Raw genomic sequence first — 21,736 nt, 5'->3', positions numbered from 1 at the left:
ACCTGATGTGAAGAGTCAGCTCATTAGAAAAGACCCTGATGATAGGAAAGATTGAGGGAAAGTGGAGAAGGGGACGACAGAGGACAAGATATTTGGATGACATCACCGACTCAACAGACATTGAGCAAACTCCAGGAGATGGTGAAGGACAGAGAAGCCTGGGTGCTGCAGGCCATGGGGTCGCAGAGTCAGACACCACTGAGCAACTGAATGACAACAACAAAATATTTCTTGGACTGAATCAAAATGGATTAAATTGAATTGACTTGCATTGCACTGCACTGAGACTCAGGGATCGGACTGCATCTCTCCTCTCACCCTATTGTGGTGGCTCATGGGGTGTCTACCCCAGAACCATGAAGAATGATGACAAGCTTACTAGCTTATGGTTCATACAAGTAGATCATGTCTCAATGAGATCATGCATTAGCTTGACTTTCTGGCCAAAAAGGAGAGTCCAAAAAAAAAAAAAAAAAAAAGTTACATTAGCTTATTTCCTCTCAGGGGAACTATGGAGAAAGGAATAAAAGTCACTGTTTAACAAACAAAAGGCTGAGAAAACATTTTTTTCATTTAAGAATATGACAAATTAGTGAAAGTGACAAAAATAAATAAAAACCTACCACATACTCAAAAAAAAAGTTGCACAATTGCCTAAAAGCCAAACTGTAATTGTGAATGTGCTGGCATTTGGCACAGAGATCAGGATTTCAAGGAAGTGAGCCACTCTTTCATGAACAGGACTAAACTGAAATGTCACAAGCAGCTTTTGATTAAACTACGATTGTCACAGTATATAGGAATGAACTAACATATGGTGTTTTTAAAATAAACTACTAACCACATCCAGTGGTTTCAATTAAAGAATGGTTCATTGCTTACAAAAATTCCCCTAGATCCAGCTGTCTTCCAAAAAAGTCCCATTGCCTCACTGAATTTCCACTGTCATCAGGCAGATTACTAAGGGACCAGTCTTGGATTAGATGTGAACACTCAGGGCAGCCTTTGTAGAAAGTACTTTCCCCCAGCTTTATCTCGTGGCTGAACAAATCCTGGGGGTAATCTCCTATAAGGAACATAAGTTGAATTGTAGCTATCTTAAATGGCCTACTAGAAATCTCAGAGATAACCAAAAGAGTTTTTCAGAATGCTAAATATGATTATTTATACCTTAGTGTTCTGGAATTTAAAAAAAATAATAATAAACAAGTATTACGAAAAGATCTAGTAAGACCCAAGTTTTTGATAGAAGGAACATCTCTTAGGGAGGACTCCAAAACCAATACAAAGAGGTAATGTAAACAGAAGAATGAAAAGAAGCTAGAGAATCACCGTAATTATTTCATAATCATGGTAGAAAAACTATCCCTTGGGGGATTAAAGATAAGACAGGCAGAGGCCACTTGAAACTTGTCTGAGGACAGCATTAGAGATCTGGTCCTGCTAAGAAATGTGGTTCTATTTTGAGGGGTGAGAAGCTAGCCTCTGCCACTCACCCAGTGATTTTTCTGTTCTTTGGTCTCACTGTCTTTCTCAATAGTCAGGGTCCCTCCACAGTGTCTCTTTCTCAGAACTGGTCATCTCCTCACTCTCCTTGGGCTTCCCTAGTGGCTCAGATGGCAAAGAATCTGCCTGCATTGCAGGAGACCAGGGTTCAATCCCGGGGTTGGGAAGATCCCCTGGAGAAGGGAATGGCAACACACTCCGGTATTACTCCCTGGATAATTCCATGGTCAGAGAGGAGCCTGGTGGACTATGGTTCACGGACTGCAAAGAATCGGACACAACTGAGCGGCTGACACTTTCCTATCTCCTTACCTTCAGTGTTATTCATGTACTTTTTTTCTGTGCCCCCCCACCCCCACTGGCCAAAATGTGGAATTCAGTGACATTTTAAAAAATCAATTGTTACTTAAAATAAATATAAGCTTCAGGTTGGTTTTTCTACTAATACGTTGCCCTTGATTGATCTCTTTTTCATCCAAGCTAGTACGAGCCTTCTATTAAAATTCCCCATCTTCACACTTAAAGACAGAACATTTTCCCCACCTGCCAGACAAGGAAAGCCTCTCTGTCACTTCTACTGTACACAAAAAATATGCAATGCAAAGATCCTGAAGTTTATCCCATTATATTCATCACTTAGGTGTTTTACAAATGTCAGAAAGAATCATAAAACAATAGAATAAAAGGAGCTTAAAGAGAATGTGGCATACACATTTTCCAGTCAATCTGATAGGGGAAAAAAAAAATCTATAAACCTTCCAAGTTTGATTTGAGCAAGAAATAATAACTCAGGAAAAGTTTCCTTTAGCCACACACTTCTCACGCACTTTAGAAAACTTTGATTAGCATTTGATCTAAATGAGTGGCCAGTGGAATACCAGTTATCTACCTTCAGTTCTCATTAACCATAGTATCTTCTGTTCAAAATCTATATTTAAGAATTGGAGGAACAAGGGAGAATATTAGCCATCTCTGGGTGTGGACATCAATAAAATAATCCAAAAATCTCTCTGAACTTTTTTGCTTGTTTGTTTCCTTAGTTTTTGTTCATTTGGGGAATTCAGCAATTTCACAAGAAATAAAAAAGCAGAGTCAAAGAACTGACCTAGGATTTTATAAGCTGCTCATGCATGCATTCTGGATACTACACAAATCTGCAGTGAATTTCTGGTTACAGAAATTGCTATTCCCATGACTTGGTAACAGAAATCAGCCTATTTTTTGCTGAAAACAACTTCAGTTTTGAACAAACACAGCCAGCTATACAGTCGGCGTGTTTCCTGTAAATCTGCATCCAGAAGTCACATTTTCCATTACACCTAAGTTATTCCTTCCTCATAAATGAAGCAGAATCAATTAAATGTAATTTCTCTGTGGCCTCTGTGTTAAAATTTTGGTAACTCACAAAGGATAATTTTAATACCGATTGCTGGAACACAGTAACACCACTACCAAAAGTAACTCCTAAGGGTATTGAGTACACTCTGCTTTTTAAAAAAAAAGGAATTTGGCTTAATTGGCAAACAGCAAAAGAATAAAAAATTTCAGGGACATTCTTGTTTCAAAACCATTACATCATAATTCTGAGAAGGATGTACAAAGGTCACCTAAGTTCATCTCTGCAGCAACACGGATTAATCTGTTTATCCATGATAAACATACATAAACAATTCTTAAAATTTTCCATGTAAGACACTCCACAAACAGCCTCCGTGACATAAACTGATTAACGAATCTCACTATCATAAGTAACCATTTTTATATACTATCCTCACTTGGCAAAGTGGAATATGTACCCCAAATAGTCTTATGCAGAGGGAAGCTTACTCCAACTCAACATGCTAATACAGTTCTTTAGTGAAATGCCATCTTAAATAACATTTTGCATTCTTGCACTGACATACATATCTTCACACATTTTAATATTTTCTCATGAGAAAAAGTACATGCAGGGTAGCACTTTTTGTTTCTGTTTTGAAAATATGAACAATTTCTATTTTTTATGTGCTAATTAGTCATTGCAAAGTAAATGTTGCAGACCTATACAGCATGAGAAAAAATACTTTTCCTGGCCTTCTCTCTTTTCGTGTCACTGTTGTTCAACTCACTCTACTGCACAACTCCAGTGACTTCTATTTTAATCACATTTGAATAAGATTTAGGTTGGGGAAAATAGCATTTTTTTAAACTAAGGTAGTTGTTAATACTAAACTTTTCAGTTTTTATTTTTGCAGACAGAGCAGAATATTTTAACCTACTTGATCATTTCTGGACATTTTATTTGTATACCCACTCAAAGGATATGCTACTTCAAAACATGACTCAAATTAAATATGAGATATTGCTCCTGCCAGTGGGGCTCTAATGATATCGTTGGAGAGACGACACACACCTGAATTAAAGAAGTGAGTCAATACTCAAATCACCACAGGTCTAAGTATCAGAACATGTAACATACTTGTAAAATAATGTAAAATACTTGCCACAGGAGTTCAAAAACTGGGCAAGTCATTACGTGCTGGTATAAATGCTCTCTTTAAGGCCTGCAGAAGCAGAGTAAACCTACAACTTGCATTAAACTACCTAAAATATTGAAAACAGTAGAGGAAGCTCCATTAGTCTCAATCTCTTTTTAAATGTCTAAGAAGCCCAAGTTAGGAAACTGTTTTCAGTAATGAGGAGCATTGGAAGGGTTTATTATTATTATTATTATTACTATTTATTTAATTAAGGAGAGACTAGATGAAAGTGACAGTTTAGCAATCTGGAAACCTTATCAGAAATAACTCCCTTCTATTTCAAGTTAGACCCTGAAGGCAGAAAATCCAAAGAAGATAATGCCTTACGAATGCAAAGGAAAAGGCAGACACAAGAGACACTGATGGAAAACCAACAGGACTCAGTGAGTGGCTGTCTATGGAAGAAGAATACTTACGAGTCAAAGATAACGAAGATTTTGATTATATAGGTAACAAAGATGACAGGGACTCCATGCTCACCACACCTCTACAGAATGTGATGAAAAGTCAAGTAACACTCCCCATCCATGGGAAAGTTATTAAAAGAACCCAACATTCCTGCTTCCAGATTGTGGTCATGGAAGAATTCCAGAGAATTTATTTATAGAGTATACCCACGGTCCCCTATGGTCCCTCATAGCAATTTTTGCATTAACAGTTTAAGTCCATAAAGTCCTGAATCTAAATCCCTGGAATTAAGAACCCATGGAGTCCTTCAAGAACTTTTTATATGAGAAATTTCCTAAATAGAATTACCATTTCAAGAAGATCCCTACCAATATCTTTCTTTTTTTAATCACACATATACTCTCAAATACGCTCACACCCTCAAGATTCTTATCTTATAACCTTGAACTCAAACCACAGGATGCGTTCTGCCTTCTGCTGAGGAGCTAATGCCTGTGACCCACAGTCATTTACACCCTCTTCGCTTCATTAAAGTATACTTCACATCTGACATTCCACATGGGGCTCTGGTTTTCTCCCATTTTCCACCCCAAGTCACAGTCTCTTTTTAGCTTGCGTACCCCAGCCCCTGGAGCACAGTGGAACCCTCTGAGGCCTCCAGAACTCATGAGTCACTATAAATAGCAACGACATCAACTCTCCCATGACACACGTAAACACACTATTCATAACATCTCATGGCATGATAAAATGGAATATCTATTGTAATAGAACAGTCAGAGGCTACGAGAAATGACACTCTTCCATAGTGTGAAGGACTGCCACTTGGAGGCAGCTTCAAGGTGACTTCAAGTGAATCGCATTTCCAAAACACCAGGCTCCCTATGAGGTGTACATAGTTAACCAGTGAAAGAAGGTGGAAGCACCATGACACAGCCCTCCTGTACTCATCAGCAGCACAGAGGAAGAAACAGCAATTATGTGTACCACACAAAACACAACATTGTTGAGCCTGCCTCGTGCCACCAGAAACACAAGTATGCCAAACATTTTCCTCTCTGCACAGCACTGCCTTCAGGTTGCTGACTCGTCCCACCCAACTGCCCTTCTTAGCCAGATTAATTTCACTGAGAAACACAAAGAGGCAGAAAAGAGATCCTTCTCAGGAAAGAAGGGACAGACCATTTGCCTTCAGGGGCTCAGAAGCGAAATTCCAACTACTGGCTGAATTCAAGGACACACGTGGTAATAAGCAGTCACTTGCTCTACTGGCTGTCTTTTACACAAAACAGGAGCACGATCAGTATCACTTCTGCCTGATGAACATCTTGTTTCCTTGGTCCTTTCACGCTATGCAGCATCCAGGCTGTACCACCAGCAAGTTATTAATAAGAGACTGAATTTAAGCTAGATCTCCTGAAGATGCCATTGGGATCCAGGAGTCAAGCTGACAGCCAAAGCAAAGGAAAAGCTAGTGGGCATTGATAGCACAAAAGGCAGAAGCGCTTAAAGAAGTAATTCTGCAAAGTTTTAGTCTGACCCTTTGGCATTACCTGTGTACAGTGGATGGGAAAAGATGAGATCGAAGAAAGTGTTCAGAATAACTCAAAATAATAATTGCTAACCAGATACACCGCTCACTTAACACTCAGAGCACTATGGATTAATTTCTATCATTATTCCCTTTACAGGAGAGGAAAGTGGAGTACTGAGAGCTTAAGTATCTTGCCAAGTTCACGCTGCTGGTATGAGCTGGTATTCGAACTGTCTAGCTCAAATGTGCTCCTAACTGCCGTGACCCACTGCCTTTTCAGTAAACTTCCATCACAAGTGACCCTTCTGAAAAGGCCAACTTTTAGGTTTTCAATTATTTTTTAATACAAAAAGCCTTTGTTTCAGACCTAAAGATAAAATGCATCCTCCTACGTATATAGGATGAAAAATAGAGAAGAGGATAAAAAAGACAGTGTGTTTCTTTTGTGTTTTATTTCTTAACAGGGACAGAATCTACTCTTCGCATGCACACTTCAGACTTCCTTCTCTCCTGCATACTGGTTCACTGGGGGGATATGCAAATGGTGCACAGAAAATTGTAAGAATCTTAGATATCGGTATTTAAGGCCTCGCCTGAAAACATGTAAGAATCAAGGAAAAAGTAGAAATGCACCCAGCAGAATGAAGTCGGGTCGGGGGAGGGCACAGGGGTGTATGCAAAGTCAAATGACAAAATCCCAAATAATCTTGGCTCTTATGCAAAGGTACTCTGTTCATTTCCCTGGAAGCACCAAACAAAAGCGGCTGCCCATTTCTCTGCTTCAGTTTCCTGGCTATTACTGGATCACCCACGGGCATCCATGTTCCAGGCTCACAGAACAATGCTCACTAGCATAAATCCATCAGTCCTGGTACTCATCCAAAGAGCTAAAAAAGACTACCACACGACTGAATGAACGTCTGTGTGCGCATACCTAGCGACAGAATCCCACCATGGGCAAGACATATGTGTGAGAGGCAGTTAGCACCTCCCAGCACCGAGGCATGTGCGAGCTTGTCAAGAGATAGATTACACATCAGACCGAAATGCTGAACAGGATGTTCTGCTTGTAGCTCTGTTTGCTAACATTTTATACATCTTCAGAGTCTCTGCCGTCACAGAGAGGCCTGTGAGTCCCCCACGAGCACCCCAGCACACTAACAAAATGCAAAGTGCAGAGGTCACTCCATCGATGGTAGGAGTTTAGCTCGTCTAGGACCACCTCCCCATCCAGAATGGGCAACCCTCGGAGGACAGCAGTTGCTAACTTAGGGGGAAGAAAAAGTGCACAGTGGGGGAGGCAAAGGGTTATTTTTAAGAAAGAGCACAATCGAGCTTTTCTCTCCACCACCCACTCCACACCACCTCCTCGCTCCCTTGTCTCTCCTCCTGCCTGCTCTTCCACTTCATTTGTCTTCCCCAGCCTCCCGCCCCATTGCTCGTGTCCCACACTTCTCACACGTGTTTTCTTCTCTGTGTCCCAAGGTGGGACACCAGCTCAAACGCCACACAGAGAAAAACAGCTGTGTGAGGCCTCAGAGCTGCTGCTGAGCTTGGGGGTGGGAAGAGGGGGACAGGGACAAAGAAGCTGGCTAGCTTCCTCCTCAAAGCTCCCAATGCCTAAGATTCAAAACATGCATCCACTTTTTAGAAGCCTTCTCTTGACACCAGAGCCACAGGGAAGAGAAAAAAGCTTCTGTGTTATAAGCTAAATGAACCCATTAATTACGTCATCTTCATATGTGCCTGAATACTTGAAGATATTTGGCTTATGTCTTATTACAAATGTCCTTTACTATTTGTCCTATGCCTCCTCAATATGGCTTCCAAAGCTGAGTCACCTGAGCTCTTGTGTGGACTAGTGAGCATTTTTAAATGTAAGTGATAAATCCACGTGCTCTGTGGATTGATTTCCTCCAACAGCTGTGAGTGACAAGCAACTCAACACACTTGGGAGTCGTGTGCCTCGACCAAAGTAGTGCTTCAGCAATAGCTGAAATAATGAGGCACTTTCCAAAGTGGAGTAATTAAAAATCAGGGCCAACTTTAACATGGCAAGAGAAAAAGGCAGAGCAGGAAATATAAAGATCACGTATGAGGATTACAAACAAGAAAACCACTTGGATCTTCATCTGAGACCAATAGAAGCAATACCTATGTCTTCCTCTGTGGCAATCCATCAACTCAACTGGATGGCTGGATGGCATCACTGACTCGATGGACGTGAGTCTGAGTGAACTCCAGGAGTTGGTGACAGACAGGGAGGCCTGGCGTGCTGCGATTCATGGGGTCGCAAAGAGTCGGACACGACTGAGTGACTGAACTGAACTGAACTGAACTGAAGCATATACGCTGGGCTTTCCAGATGGCACTAGTAGTAAAGAACCCACCTGCCAACACTGGAGACCTAAGAACCTCAGGTTCAATCCCTGGGTCGGGAAGATCCCCTGGGGAAGGGCATGCCAACCCACTCCACATTCTTGCCTGGAGAATTCCATGGACAGAGGAGCCTGGTGGGCTCCAGTCCACAGGGTCACATAGAGTCAGACATGACTGAACTGACTTAGCATGCACACACACACACACACTATGTACCAGGCACCGACCGTGCTGGGTGCCAGAGATAACACAGGAAAAGAAGACAAACCTGATCCAAGCTCTCAGGGAGCTTACGCTGTCCCATCAGCACAAGACAAAACTGTAGGTTTTTTTTACTAACTGTAGGTTAGTAAACTCCCGAAGTGAAACATGTATTACAAAGGAAAGAGATGAGAACTGTGGAAGACCAACACTGGAGAAGCTATTAATACATCAGATAGAATAGCAGGGCAAAGCATCGCTCTCTGAAGAGACAACACTTTGAAGCCGGAACATAAAGGCAGAGAAAAGCTAACCAGGGCAAGAATGAGGGACCATTCCAGAAAGACAGAATTGCACAAGCAAAGGTCCTGAGGCAGAAAAGGTTTGGACACCACTGAAAAATCAGTGTGGCTGAATTAAAGTGAACAAGGAGCAAGTAATGCAAAGGATTCTGGTGAGACACAGTGGGCCCTGAGCTTTGACCAGGATTTCATTCTAAAGAGGGAATGGTATGACCCAATTTGCACTTCGTGATAATCACTACTCCCTCTGTGTGGGAAAAGATATGAAAAGCAGAGGTTGTTCCAGTTGTCTTAAGCAAGAGGGTAGGATTCCCTGGATCAGAATATGGCAGTCACATTAAAAAACAACAGACAGATTCAGAGGTATTTTAGAAGTAGAACCAACAAAAGTTATCGACATATTGCAGATGAGGGTGACAGGAAGGGAAAAATCAGAGATGATTCTCATCAAGGGGCTCTATTTCCAGGTGGGTTTTTTCAATAGTGACAAGCACCACCTGATATAACACCAGGTCCATGCAAGAATCTGGTCTACGGGGCCTGGCATGCCTGTAGACATAAGTTACTTAAAAACCACAGATCTAAGAACAAGAGAAACTTTTGTCTTCACATTGGCGCCAGAGCCCTATAGTTTCCCCAAAATCACACGCTTAAATGTCCCTTTACATCTGAGTGCAACGATTTTTAAGTAGAATCGCACCAGATAAACCAGCTATCAACCCATCTAGTCTCCATGATAAGCAATGGAGAAAATACAGCAATTTCTTTGAGGATCTTCATGTCAAGTTGGATGTCAAATATGTCACAGGCATATGACAGCATAACTTACTGACTAGCAGAAAATAACTAACTATAAAATACAAATTTATTGATCATTTCTTTGTTATCATTGTCCTTAACAATGTTGTCTCCGTAGGATCGCTTCAGAAACCAAGTATACAACCCAATGCAGTACTCCCCAAGGAGAAGACCTCTAAGATAAAGAGTATGAACTGCCTTCCGTCCTCTACATGCTCTACTCAAACTGGTCTCTAGAGGCCACAGGAAGTCACAGCATTCCATGGAAGACAGAGATTCAGCCTCAGTGCCTTTCTGACCTGTTCATCCCTATTACCTACTTGAGTATTACTGGCATAGTTTCCACTGCCCTTCCTAAAAAGCTATTACATAATGATCATCTCAAAATCCTGTGGCCCATTTGTGTAAGTGAGCATCTCTTTCCCTTTTAGTATTTATAGAGATGATGCACTCTTGTTCTTAAATTGCAGAATGAGAGACGATGAGACAGACAGACAGACAGCCACACACACACACACACACACACACACACACTGGAGACAGCACCTCTGATTCTGGCTCAGGTCTTGCCAAAACAGATAGCAAATCGAGATAAACTAGTAATGTATTTGGAAAGGAATGTTATCTTTCGTTCCTCAAGACTATTAACTGTGACCTTTTTTGTCTGCATTTCAAGGACTTTGCTCGAAACAGACCCCATTTTTTTTAGTCAATATACAAACAATGCCTTTCAGAAAGGCTCTCCCCCAGTGTTCCAGTGAAAAGCATGCAACTCCTGCCTCCTGTCCTCTGGTCCCATGTAAGTCTTACATTTACTCCAACACTTTAAACTTTTAATTCAGTGGTCCATCCCCAAACTGTCCTCAGAACATTCCTCTTTAATTCGGTGGTCCAGCTGACAGCTCCTCTCCACATAAGTACCTCTCTACCTGCTAAACCACCTGCTCAGCTCCAGTAGACAGACTATAAAAACAATTTACAGATTCACATCACTACACTTCACAGCCTCATACTTAACTCTGTAAATTCACTTTCAACCGTTCTGAGCTGTTAATTCTAATTTAGCCTCTCATCACCTACAAAGACTAAACTGGATCTTTATCTTTGCCACCCATGTTGGATTTTATTGCAGGTTCTGGATTTCTGCAACTGTAGCAAAGAGAGGAAGAACTGGGCTGAGCTCGCCAACATGAAAAGCTGTCACTATGTAACTCATGTTGGGGACTCTTCCCAAACTGGCATATGTTTCTGCTGCTTTTCGCTTCTACGGCTTTTCGCTTCTACTGCATATATTTATTCTCACTCTAGCCACAAAGCTGCCCAGATAGCCCAACGTTCTCCACATCGAAAGAAACCAAAGCAACAGACACATAAACCCAAACACACATCCACCTGCTTGAATCCAAGGATGTGCTTTGACCTCCTGCTATTCTGTGCCAAATAACACCTCTATCCAAAGTCTGATGATGGCTAATAGTTTCAACATTTTCAGAGCTGCGTCACTGTAAATGACCCTCTGATTTTCAGGATGTTTTCCCACTATTCTTTTTTAAATCAACCTGGCTAAATGTAACCTATAATCCTATAAATGTCATGTAAATATGTATGCGTGTATATGAGGAGGGCATGACAATCCAGTCCAGTATTCTTCTCTGGAGAATCCCCATGGACAGAGGAGTCTGAAGGGCTACAGTCTGCGGGGTTGCAAAGAATTGGACAAAACTGAGCAGCTAAGGACAGCACAGTATGTGTGTGTGTATATATATACACACGCATATACATATATATGTGTGTATATAGCCAAGAAGTTCATTTGTGTTTTTTCATAAGACGTTATGGATTATACTTTGTTGTTGTTTACTGGCCCAGTCATGTCCAACTCTCTTGTGAGCCAATAGATTGGGATTTTTCAGGCAAGGATACTGGAGTGAGTTGCCATTTCCTTTCTCCAAGGGATCTTTCTGACCTAGGAATTGAACCCGTGTCTGCTGCTTCGCAGAAGGATTCTTTACCACTGAACCACCAGAGAAGCCTCTATGGATTATACATACACATATATATATATATATATATAATCCTCATCTTGACCTACTTTCTTAATAGAACCTACTTCTAAGGAGAAACAAGGCAAAAATTTCTTGAAAAATTTCCCAGTTACTGCTGATAATTGCAGTTAAATATCACCTATAATACTCTGTCCTACTTCACTAATGGAAACACAAAATGCTAAACGCCTAAACGCTGTCAGATCTCTTCTGACCTGCTCAGAATTTTACCAGGTCTCCTCCTAGACCAACCTACAGGGACAAGAAAAGCATCACCTCCGGAGACATTATTCTTTAGAGGCGTAATGTCTCCTCACCCCTCCCCATTCGCCCTAAGATCTTTAAGCATGTCTTTCCCAAGGCCATGGGAGGGAGGCAGAGAGGGGCACCAGCACCCAGGGGGAACTCACTGAGAGGCTTCAGGATGCTGCTGCTGGACTCATCCGCATTCTCCACATCTGACTTGTCAGAATAGTTCTCAGAGATTCTCTCCTTTTCCTTCTTTTCTCGGTGGCCTGTCTTTCTCTTGTGACGTCTCCTTCTCCGGTAGCTCTTTGGCACATGGACCCCAATGTAGATGGTGTGGTGGCCTGAGGAAGGAACACAAATCACTCGTCATTTCAAACCACAGTCTCAGCTACATAGAAATCACACAAGACCCAGAGGTCAGAAAAAAAAAATGTCCATAAATTCAACATTACCATTTCACATTTGATAAACTGGAAAAATAAAACTGCCTTCCAATTTTCATTGAACTAGACTGTAATTCAACCTGTTGGCTGCCACCAGGATTTGGTGAGGATGTGTTCTAATTCTATCCGGATAGACTCTTTTTGTTTAGGCAAGTCAAAGAATATTGAACTAGAAATCAGGAATCCTTGATTCTGGTCAAACCTCTGCCATCAATGAGCTATCTGACCTTGAGCATGTCCCTTAATCATTCTGGGCCTCAGTTTCTTCATTTATATGAAGGTCTTAAACTGGGTAATCCTTAAGAGTCCTCTCCAGTGCCAACTTTCCTGGAGCCTGTGATTATACTGAATAGAGTGATGAAAAAGGAGTTATTGGAAAAAGGGGGGAAAAGACCTAATTCAGAGTTCAAAAAGTCATTCTGCGGGTATAAGGTTTTACACTAAAACTTTTTTTACCCAATCAGCAGAATAGAGACTTAGAACTGGGACAAACTAAGAAAAAATAAGACATACTTAGAGAGAAAATTTTAGAAATACTCAAATGTTCACACTAGGAAACAGCTAAAATGAATGTCAGCTACAGTGCCATTCTCATTTTTCTTTTTTCGTTTGCAAAAGTTTCTAAAAACTGGTTGTTGCTGTGATAAAAATAAACCCAGCCCAGTAAAGATTGCCTTGAAGAGGAGGGCATGAGGAAAAAAGATTGTGAAATGCTTTCAGTTCTCGAGAAGGAAGAACTGCAATACTGACAAGTGGTATTATTTTTACAAAATCTGATAAGACAGAAAAAAAAGGAACTCAAAGTTCTACATGTTTTTTTCCACTGGAAAACTTTTACTTTCACTTTGTATGCAGTCTAACTTCTGAATGTGGGAACCACCATTTCGGAAGTAATGGGAAAACTTCTTTTCTTTTTGAATTGCAAATGGGAGTTGCAAAAAAAGATGAGATTATCTAGGGATTTCCTCCACATTCTGGAATTATTCTGTAATGACTACTGTATGGCACCAAAGACAATAAATATCACACACTCACATGCAAGACACATATATGCAAATGTCTGATGAATATACCATGAATTCCTTTCCACTGTCACTCACGAGGCCTATCTAAAAACACTGTAATTCACAGTGGTGTTCCCTTAAACTGGAAGGATTAAAACAATTATATCAAGCAAGATGTTCCAATCAAGAATGCAGAACCCCATGTGAATGAATAAGCAGTCAAAAAAAAAAAACCTGATACTTGGAATGAAGTCTGAGGCATCTATATAAAACATGAAGTCCCTGCCCCCAATACATATACAGACATACAAACACCCAGACACATACGCCAACTCAACTACTAAAAAGCACAGTGAAATTCTCCCTGCAGAATGTGGTGCCAATGAGAAATTTATCATCTCTAACCATTTACAAGCAAATTGTTCTCATGGGAAAGCTATATTATACTAGGAAGTAGGAAACATCTAAAAAACAATGTGAATTAAGAAACAGTGTCAATTGTTTCCTGCGCTCCAGTTATTGAGGGAGTCCTCGAGCTTTATCTCAGGTCACACAATATATGTAAGCAAAGCATCCAGTTTCTTTAGTAAATCAAACACGGTCAGGAAATAGGAAAACATCACAAAAAATGTTAAGAAGTCAAAGAACAAATTTTAACCTGTCACATTAACTATTTTCTTATTAAAAAATGGTAACTAAGCAAAAAGAAAAAAAATGGCAATTAAACTGCAAGAGTCAAACTGATGTTACATGTAAAGATTTTTTTTAATATCTTTAGCCAAATCTGCATAGTATATTTAGATATAATGATAGATCATTTAAAAAACAGTTCGTGTGCACGCTAAGTCACTTCAGTCATGACCCATCCTTTGTGACCTTATGGACTGTAGCCCACCAGGCTCCTCTGTCCATGGGATTCTCCAGGCAACAATACTGCAATGGTTGCCATGCCTTACTCCAGGGGATCTTCCAGACCCAGGGACCAAACCCACGTCTCATGTCTCCTGCATTGGCAGGCAGGCTCTTTACCACTAGCGCCACCCGGGAAGCCCAAAAGACAGTTTCTATGGGCTGATAAGATTTTAAGGTAAGATTTCTAGCTATCAAGTGTTGTTGTCAACCCAACAAAAGAATCAGCATGATATAAAGAGTGAGCTTTCAAAGCCCAGGAGAGAAATGTACCTTACCCTCTAGAACCTAATTGGAGTTGTCATCACCACAAAAATGGTGCCTTTTTATTTACATCGCAATCCTAGGCCTCACGGCTGCCTTATGAACTAGATTCAGCTGATCTCCATCTCCTCCAGCTCCTCCTCCAGATACTCCATCCAACCACAGGTGGGGGAACTTTTGGACACATGCTGCCCCGTGGAGCCCAAGTACCAACCACAAAGGTGGTTCCTTTTAAGACATCTCCAATTTCAGACATTTTTATCAGCTTTATTAAGGTACAGTTCTTCACATGCCATAAAATTCACTCATTTTAAGAGTTTATCTTTCTACTTTAATCTCTGGCATGTCTGAGATTTTTCTGGAATAAAAACTAATATTTTATAAAGTAAAAGAAAAAGAGAGTATATATTGAATGATTTTTAGCATATTTACAGAGAGTTGTGCAACCATCGCCATAATCCCATTTCAGAACCTGGCTACCAATCAACAAAGATCTCTCATGTTCATCCACAACCACTCTCTGTTCCCACTCCCATCCCTTACTACCTCTCAGGCATCTTTTATGCTGTCAGCAATGGGCTCCAGGAAGCTACAATTCTTGGTACCCACATGCTATGAACTTTTGCAGGACCCCTTACAGCACAGTAGAACCGAATATTCTTTGGGTAAGGAAGCTCTCTCCTTCCAAGAGTGGCCAGAGGAAAGCATCACTGAGCTGAGTAATTCAAAAGCAAAGCATCAGGAAACTCAAACAGGGGCTCTGTATCAACCAAAATGGGTGGGATGGGGAGGGAGATGAGAAGGAGTTTCAAAAAGGAGGGGATATATGTATACCTATGGCTGAGTCATGTTGAAGTTTGACAGAAAACAGCAAAATTCTGTAAAGCAATTACCCTTCAATAAAAAATAAATAATTTTTTTAAAAAGGCAAAGCATCCTCCTTTTCCTCTCAGACATTACTAGTAACTAAATTTTCCTTTTCTGTCTTGTTCAGATAAAGGAAAAGGCATAGAGTCCCAAGGTCAAACAAACCTTTAGGACCTAAGGAATAGTGTCTGTGTTTCAGCAATTACTTCTCAACCTCTTTTCATTTCAGCTTCTTTGCCCACCAGAAGAGAGGAATCGCCACTCCAGGTTCGATGCAGGATACAGGAAGCTTGGGGCTGGTGCACTGGGATGACCCAGAGGGATGGTATGGGGAGGGAGGTGGGAGGGGGGTTTAGGATGGGGAACACGTTTACACCCATGGCAGATGCATGTTGATGTATGGCAAAACCAATGCAATATTGTAAAATAAAAAAAAATAAAAATAATAATAATAAAAAGAGAGGAATACAGCATCACTTTGGTGAGTAGGGGAAAGGCACGCTTTCTCAAAATGATGACCAAGTATTTTATAAGCTGTATATGCTAAGTACCAAACATTAATGCTATTACTAATGCTATTAGTAATAAGAATAACGCTATTACTAATAAGAATATCATAGTTGATCTCAGTATTTATTTTCATTAAAATATCTTTACCTGTTTCAGAGATATGCCATGAAGACTGATGGCTATTTTTAAAATTACAACTCACCAAATGACAGCAAGCTCTTAGGAAAGCCATAGAGGTGGAGGATATAGTATTATTTTAAGTGTAAAATGAAAAGGGGAAACTTGATAGACAAGCCTTCCAATTCAGCAAGAGTCTACAAAGCAGTAAGATGCTCGGAGAATCAGGGATAGTTACCTGTTTAATTTATGAGGGAATAAGTTTTAGGCTCAAAAGAAAAAAATTCTCCCCTAGTGAGTGAAAGTCTCTCAGTCATGTCCAACTCTTTGGGACCCCATGGTATATAGTCCATGGAATTCTTCAGGCCAGGATACTGGAATGGATAGCCTTTCCTTTCTCCAGGGGATCTTCCCAACCCAGGGATCAAACTCAGGTCTCTCGCATTGCAGGCGGATTCTTTACCAGCTGAGCCACCAGAGAAGCCCAAGAATACTGGAGTGGATAGCCTATCCCTTCTCTGGCGGATCTTCACGACCCAGCAATCGAACTGGTATCTCTGGCATTGCAGGTAGATTCTTTACCAGTTGAGCTACCAAATGTCAGTAAAGACTGCTTCCAAAGATAATGTAAGAAGAAGGAGCAAAAAAATTTAATAGCTATAATTCATAAGGAAACAGTGATTGGTTTAAATGTTATTAAAATAAAGGTTACATTCTTGCTACTCAAAATTTTGTAGAATAAAACTACTGGAACCTACATTTGACAGTGTTCACTTAGGTGTGAGTCAAAGGGCATTCAGTCCTAGATTTGGCAGGGCCTCAGGAGCATGTGTTCGAAGAAATACCCTGCATACCTTTCTGTGACAGATGGTGCAAGTTCTCAACAAACTCTAAATATCTTGGGAATATCTCACAATCCAACCACAGCCAGTATTCCTGGGGAGAAAACACAGCTTTTCTGGTTATCTCTGGCCTTCGGAAATTATCACCAGGTGATCCACGTTGCTTCCCGTCTTCACATGCTCCACCTCAGGGGAGAGCAGAAGCCCTCAGATGCTGTCATGTCCACTTCTCCCAGTTTCTGAAATATTTCTACACTAACGCCATTGAGAGTTGCTATTGTGATCTGAGGCCACCAGAGAACTCTTACACTTATTAACTATAGTCATTTAAGTGAAAGAGGCTTCCACAGATACCCACTTCACTACCAAAAATGATTTAGGACTTTGAAGAACGAAACCCATCAAGTGAGTCAAGCTAAAATTTCTGTAGAGAACTGAGTGGTTAACAATATATGCCTCTCTATGCAACACAGATCATTAGCTCCTTTAGGAAACATGAATGAGTGAGTGAGTGAAAGTCACTTAGTCATGCCGACGCTTTGTAACTCCATGGACTATCCAGTCCATGGAACTCTCCAGGCCCGAATACTGGAGCGGGTAGCCTTTCCCTTCTCCAGGGGATCTTCCCCACCCAGGGATCGAACCCACATCTCCCACATTGCAGGCAGATTCTTTACCAGCTGAGTCACCAGGAAAGCCCTTAGGAAACATGGTACTATGCTTATATACACACAGATGACAGAAGCCACTTACGGAATTGTTACAAATGTGCCAGGCTGTTCCATTACCTCATGCCATCCTCACCACTACACGAATTAAGTGAATGACAGAGGATGAGATGGTTAGATAGCATCACCGACTCAATGGACATGAATTTGAGCAAACTCTGAGTGACTGTGGAGGACAGAGGAGCCTGGCAGGCGACAGTCCATGGGGTGGCAAAGATTTGGACATGACTTAGAGACTGAACAACAACATCGCCGTTGTACAGGCAAAGAAACCAAGGTTCAGGGACGTCTAGGATATTGTCACCAGCTAACTCATAAAATTCTACAGAAAAGGGACTTTCCTATTGTCCAATGGTTAATTAAGACTCTGAGCTCCCAATGCAGGGAGCCGAGGTTCGACCTCTGGTCGGAGAACTAAGATCCACATGCTGCAAAGCATGAACAACAACAACAAAAAAACAATTAATTTTTAAAAAGATATTAATCTCTTTTTAAAAATCCCTCAGGAGAAATATCTCCCAGGTCTCAACATTAAAAATAGTGAGTGCTTCATCCTTGCTTTGGTGGTGCTTTGTCTGTTTTTAGGGGGCTTTTTTGTGACAGACACTATATTTATACTATCTTGTAACTGATGTTTCCTTCCTCATGTTGACAGCTAGAAATAGAAGAGACAAATCTCAGGCCAACCTGCAATGGGTAGACAGTTTTGTGACATGCATTTTAAACACTAACCTCCTCTTCCAACTTTTCAATGGTTACTTTCCCTTCGCATTGAAACTTTTTAGAATAAGGCAGCATATAAAGATTTTTTAAAACCTGAGATGTCAGTACCATGGGTAGAGGCTGAGGGTGGCTGTGGGGGAATGTAGATTTCTAGCCAGAGAGTTAACGGGTCCTTGCTGGTCCTTTGAGTACATCGAAATCTACAAGTCTAAATCTTTGTCCAGAAATCTACCTTCCCCCAAGGCCACCCCACCCGCCGCCAGCCCCAGGCTCCTACAGAACATCACTAACAAAATTCTGAGGGATGTTCCCAATTTTAGTTTTCCACATTGTTCCTCTTTCTATAATCAATGGGATTTCTGTTCTCTCTGGTTCAAAGCAAAGATTCTACAACACTTGGGACTTTACATCGTTCTTTCAGAACTAATCAGCAATACTTCCCAAACATAAGTTAAATACTGCCTTTCTTGGCTTATCTAAAGTAACCTGGTCTTATGCCAAGGTGCCTGAAACTTGTTGTAGCTACTGCCAAGAAGGATACAGGGGAAGGAGGCAAATTAAAGAGAGATTTATTATTTCTTTTTAATTATGAAAAGAAAAATGTTGGAAGAGGAGACAGAGACCCTGGATGTGGGATAGACTGTCTAAAAGATGCTGGAAAGACTTTATTTCTTGTACCAAAATGAATCTCAAAGGTATTTTGGAAGTGCATGCATAAGAAACCTTACAGAGAATCATAGTACCAAGTCCAGATGCCAGAGAGGTTGTGTGTTTCGCACTTTATATAATAAGAAACAGATCAGTCTGTCTAATCCTAAACACTTTAATAAAGGAAATACAAGTAACTCATTAGTGCTTTACCCACAGACCCATAAGAGTGTCCATAACCAGTTCTATTAAGATATAATCAATGCAACATTGCTAATTTACTTCGGCATAAATACCAGTTCATGAAAAGAAAACTCACTTTGAAAGGAATGTTATAATTTTGCATTTAACAGGGGGTAAGTCAGCCCCTTTGGTTAGATGTTTGCTTGACAGTCCACAAAACAGATCCCACTACTCAAGACAAGGGATCATTTCTATTCCTATATTTTGGATAGGGCCAACTTTTCACCCAGAAAAAAAAAACAATAATGCACGTGTTTCTTAATAGTTTATTGCATGCTACATATGTAATTTATTTACAGACCATTCTGAGTGCTGATTAGTAATCTATTTTAATATTAATGCTACCAACTACACTTAGGAGCAGGCATGCAAGCAAATAAGTAGTAAAAGTGATGAAAAACAGGGAAATACTTTTCTTCCCACTGAATGACATGGGACTTTTGTTCACTGAAAACCTCCCAGAAATTCTTTAGGCAACTTGAGGTACCCCAAGCAAGACTGATAAGAAATCTCAGCTTGGTATTTACTGAGCAGAGTACTTTTAATATTTAATATTTGATGATGAAAATGATAACCATCTCGAGGCAAAACAAACAGCACAAGGAAAAGGTCTCAAAGGGGAGTTGAGCTCATGGTAACTTAGCTAAACTCTTGTCTTAAAGAACAAGCTAAAGCTCAGAAAACTTTCGCACTTGCTTTACAAGTGCTCATGTTTAGCAAAGTAGTTCTAATCATAGTTTTTAGGTAGGTGGGCTCCAGTCCATGGGGTTGCAGAGAGTCGGACACAACTGAGCAACTAAGCACAGCACAGCAAAGGTGAGGAACCCATGCCACACACTGAAGTTATACTTTCACGACAGCTTCTGTTACTAATAGCTGATAACAGAGGCTAAAACTGACCAGCACTGTATAAAATCTGAACCAGTGACTATTTTTAAAGAAATACAGCTTCTTATATTTAGTGATCATCCATTATTTGAAAATATCTAGGCCACAACAACTTAAAGGCACTACAGGAGCCAACCTTGATGAGTAAACAGGACTAAAAATCATGTTATCTTTTATAAACTGTAGCTCCTGAAATGCTTCACAATCTCTGAAAAACTGCTTCTCCAAAGTAATTTTAATTCTGCTCTAGCAAAACCTCTTTTGGCACTAGGGGTAAAGAATCTGCCTGCCAACCCAGGGGATGTAACAGACTAGGCAGGGTTCGATCCCTAGGTGGGGAAGATGTCCTGGAGAAGAGAATGGCAACCCACTCCAGTATGCTTGACTGGAGAATCCCATGGACAGAGGACTTTTGTGGGCTATACAGTCCATGGGGTCACAAAGAGTCGGGCACGACAGAAGCTACTTAGCACACACGCACATACTTTTAAAGTATAATCTATATTTATACCTATATCTATATATATTTTTGGGGTTTTCCTGGTGGCTCAGACAATAAAGAATCCACCTGCAATGTGGGAGACCTGGGTTCAACCCCTAGATCGGGAAGATCCCCTGGAGAAGGGAACGGCTACCCACTCCAGTATTCTTGCCTAGAGAATTTCATGGAGAGAGGAGCTTGAGGGCTACAGTCCACGGGGTGGCAAAGAGCCAGACACAACCAAGCAGCTAACATTTTTTAACACATTTATATTGAGATGTGTATATATATATACACATAATATATATACAACATAATATATACAATCTCTACATTGAGAGAGCTAAATATCATTTTTATGGACAATCCAAATCCAATATGTCAATAAAATATCCTCCATTGTGTACAGTGCACAAAGATGCACAGTAAATGCTGTTCTTATCTCTCCCTCCTATTTCCAAAGCGGGGAAGAAAGCCCTATTTCTCTTCCTTCCCACCCACTTTGAGCCCTGACAATAACTTGTGAACACCCTCTGTTCTCCAGAGAAGGTACTCCAGAGCACTCCCCCTGGGCAAGACAAAAGAGTCAACTTTGGATCAAGGCTCCTGGAGAAGGAAATGGCAACCCACTCCAGTATTCTTGCCTGGAAAATCCCATGGACAGAGGAGCCTGATGGGCTACAATCCATGGGGTCGCGAAGAGTCAGACACGACTGAATGACTTCACTTTCACTTTTAGATCAAGGCTAACTCACCCCTCAGTTAGCTGTCTAGTCATTATGCAGAGTGTAACTGTGCTGCAGAGGCAATACCTTCAATAACCCCCGTCTCCCCTACCCCTGCCAGGAGCCAGCGTCAGGTCATCACCATCCTGCTGCGGGAGGGTCTCCCCGGAGCTTTCACACTGTGGGTGCCAAGCCCCAGGGCTCAGGTCTGTTGTCCTTTTTACTTGAAAGCCAGAGGAGAGTGGATTCAAAAGGTCTGGAAGGTCAGAGCCAGCCAGGGCAGTGCAAAGAGGAGCCACTTAACAGAAGCAGATGAACCCTTGACTCCTCCTGACACCCCAGAACCCTGAAAGAGCTGGAGAATTTTAATGTGCAATACACATGCAGTCAGACAAAATCCACC

General features: G+C 41.0%; 1 protein-coding gene across 5 annotated transcripts in view; it reads right to left on the bottom strand.

The window, feature by feature from the left end:
- Window positions 1-21,736, bottom strand: part of SLC4A4 (solute carrier family 4 member 4) — a 363,163-nt gene that overhangs the window by 275,110 nt on the left and 66,317 nt on the right. For all 5 annotated transcript variants that reach the window (XM_027544701.1, XM_027544703.1, XM_027544702.1 and 2 more), the window contains exon 3: window positions 12,103-12,282. In XM_027544701.1, the coding sequence (XP_027400502.1) occupies window positions 12,103-12,282 (180 nt within the window). The remainder of the gene's footprint in view (window positions 1-12,102; window positions 12,283-21,736) is intronic.

Source organism: Bos indicus x Bos taurus, chromosome 6, assembly GCF_003369695.1.
Source record: "Bos indicus x Bos taurus breed Angus x Brahman F1 hybrid chromosome 6, Bos_hybrid_MaternalHap_v2.0, whole genome shotgun sequence".
Classification (NCBI taxonomy): Eukaryota; Metazoa; Chordata; class Mammalia; order Artiodactyla; family Bovidae; genus Bos; species Bos indicus x Bos taurus.
This window is presented reverse-complemented; position numbering and strand designations above follow the sequence as displayed.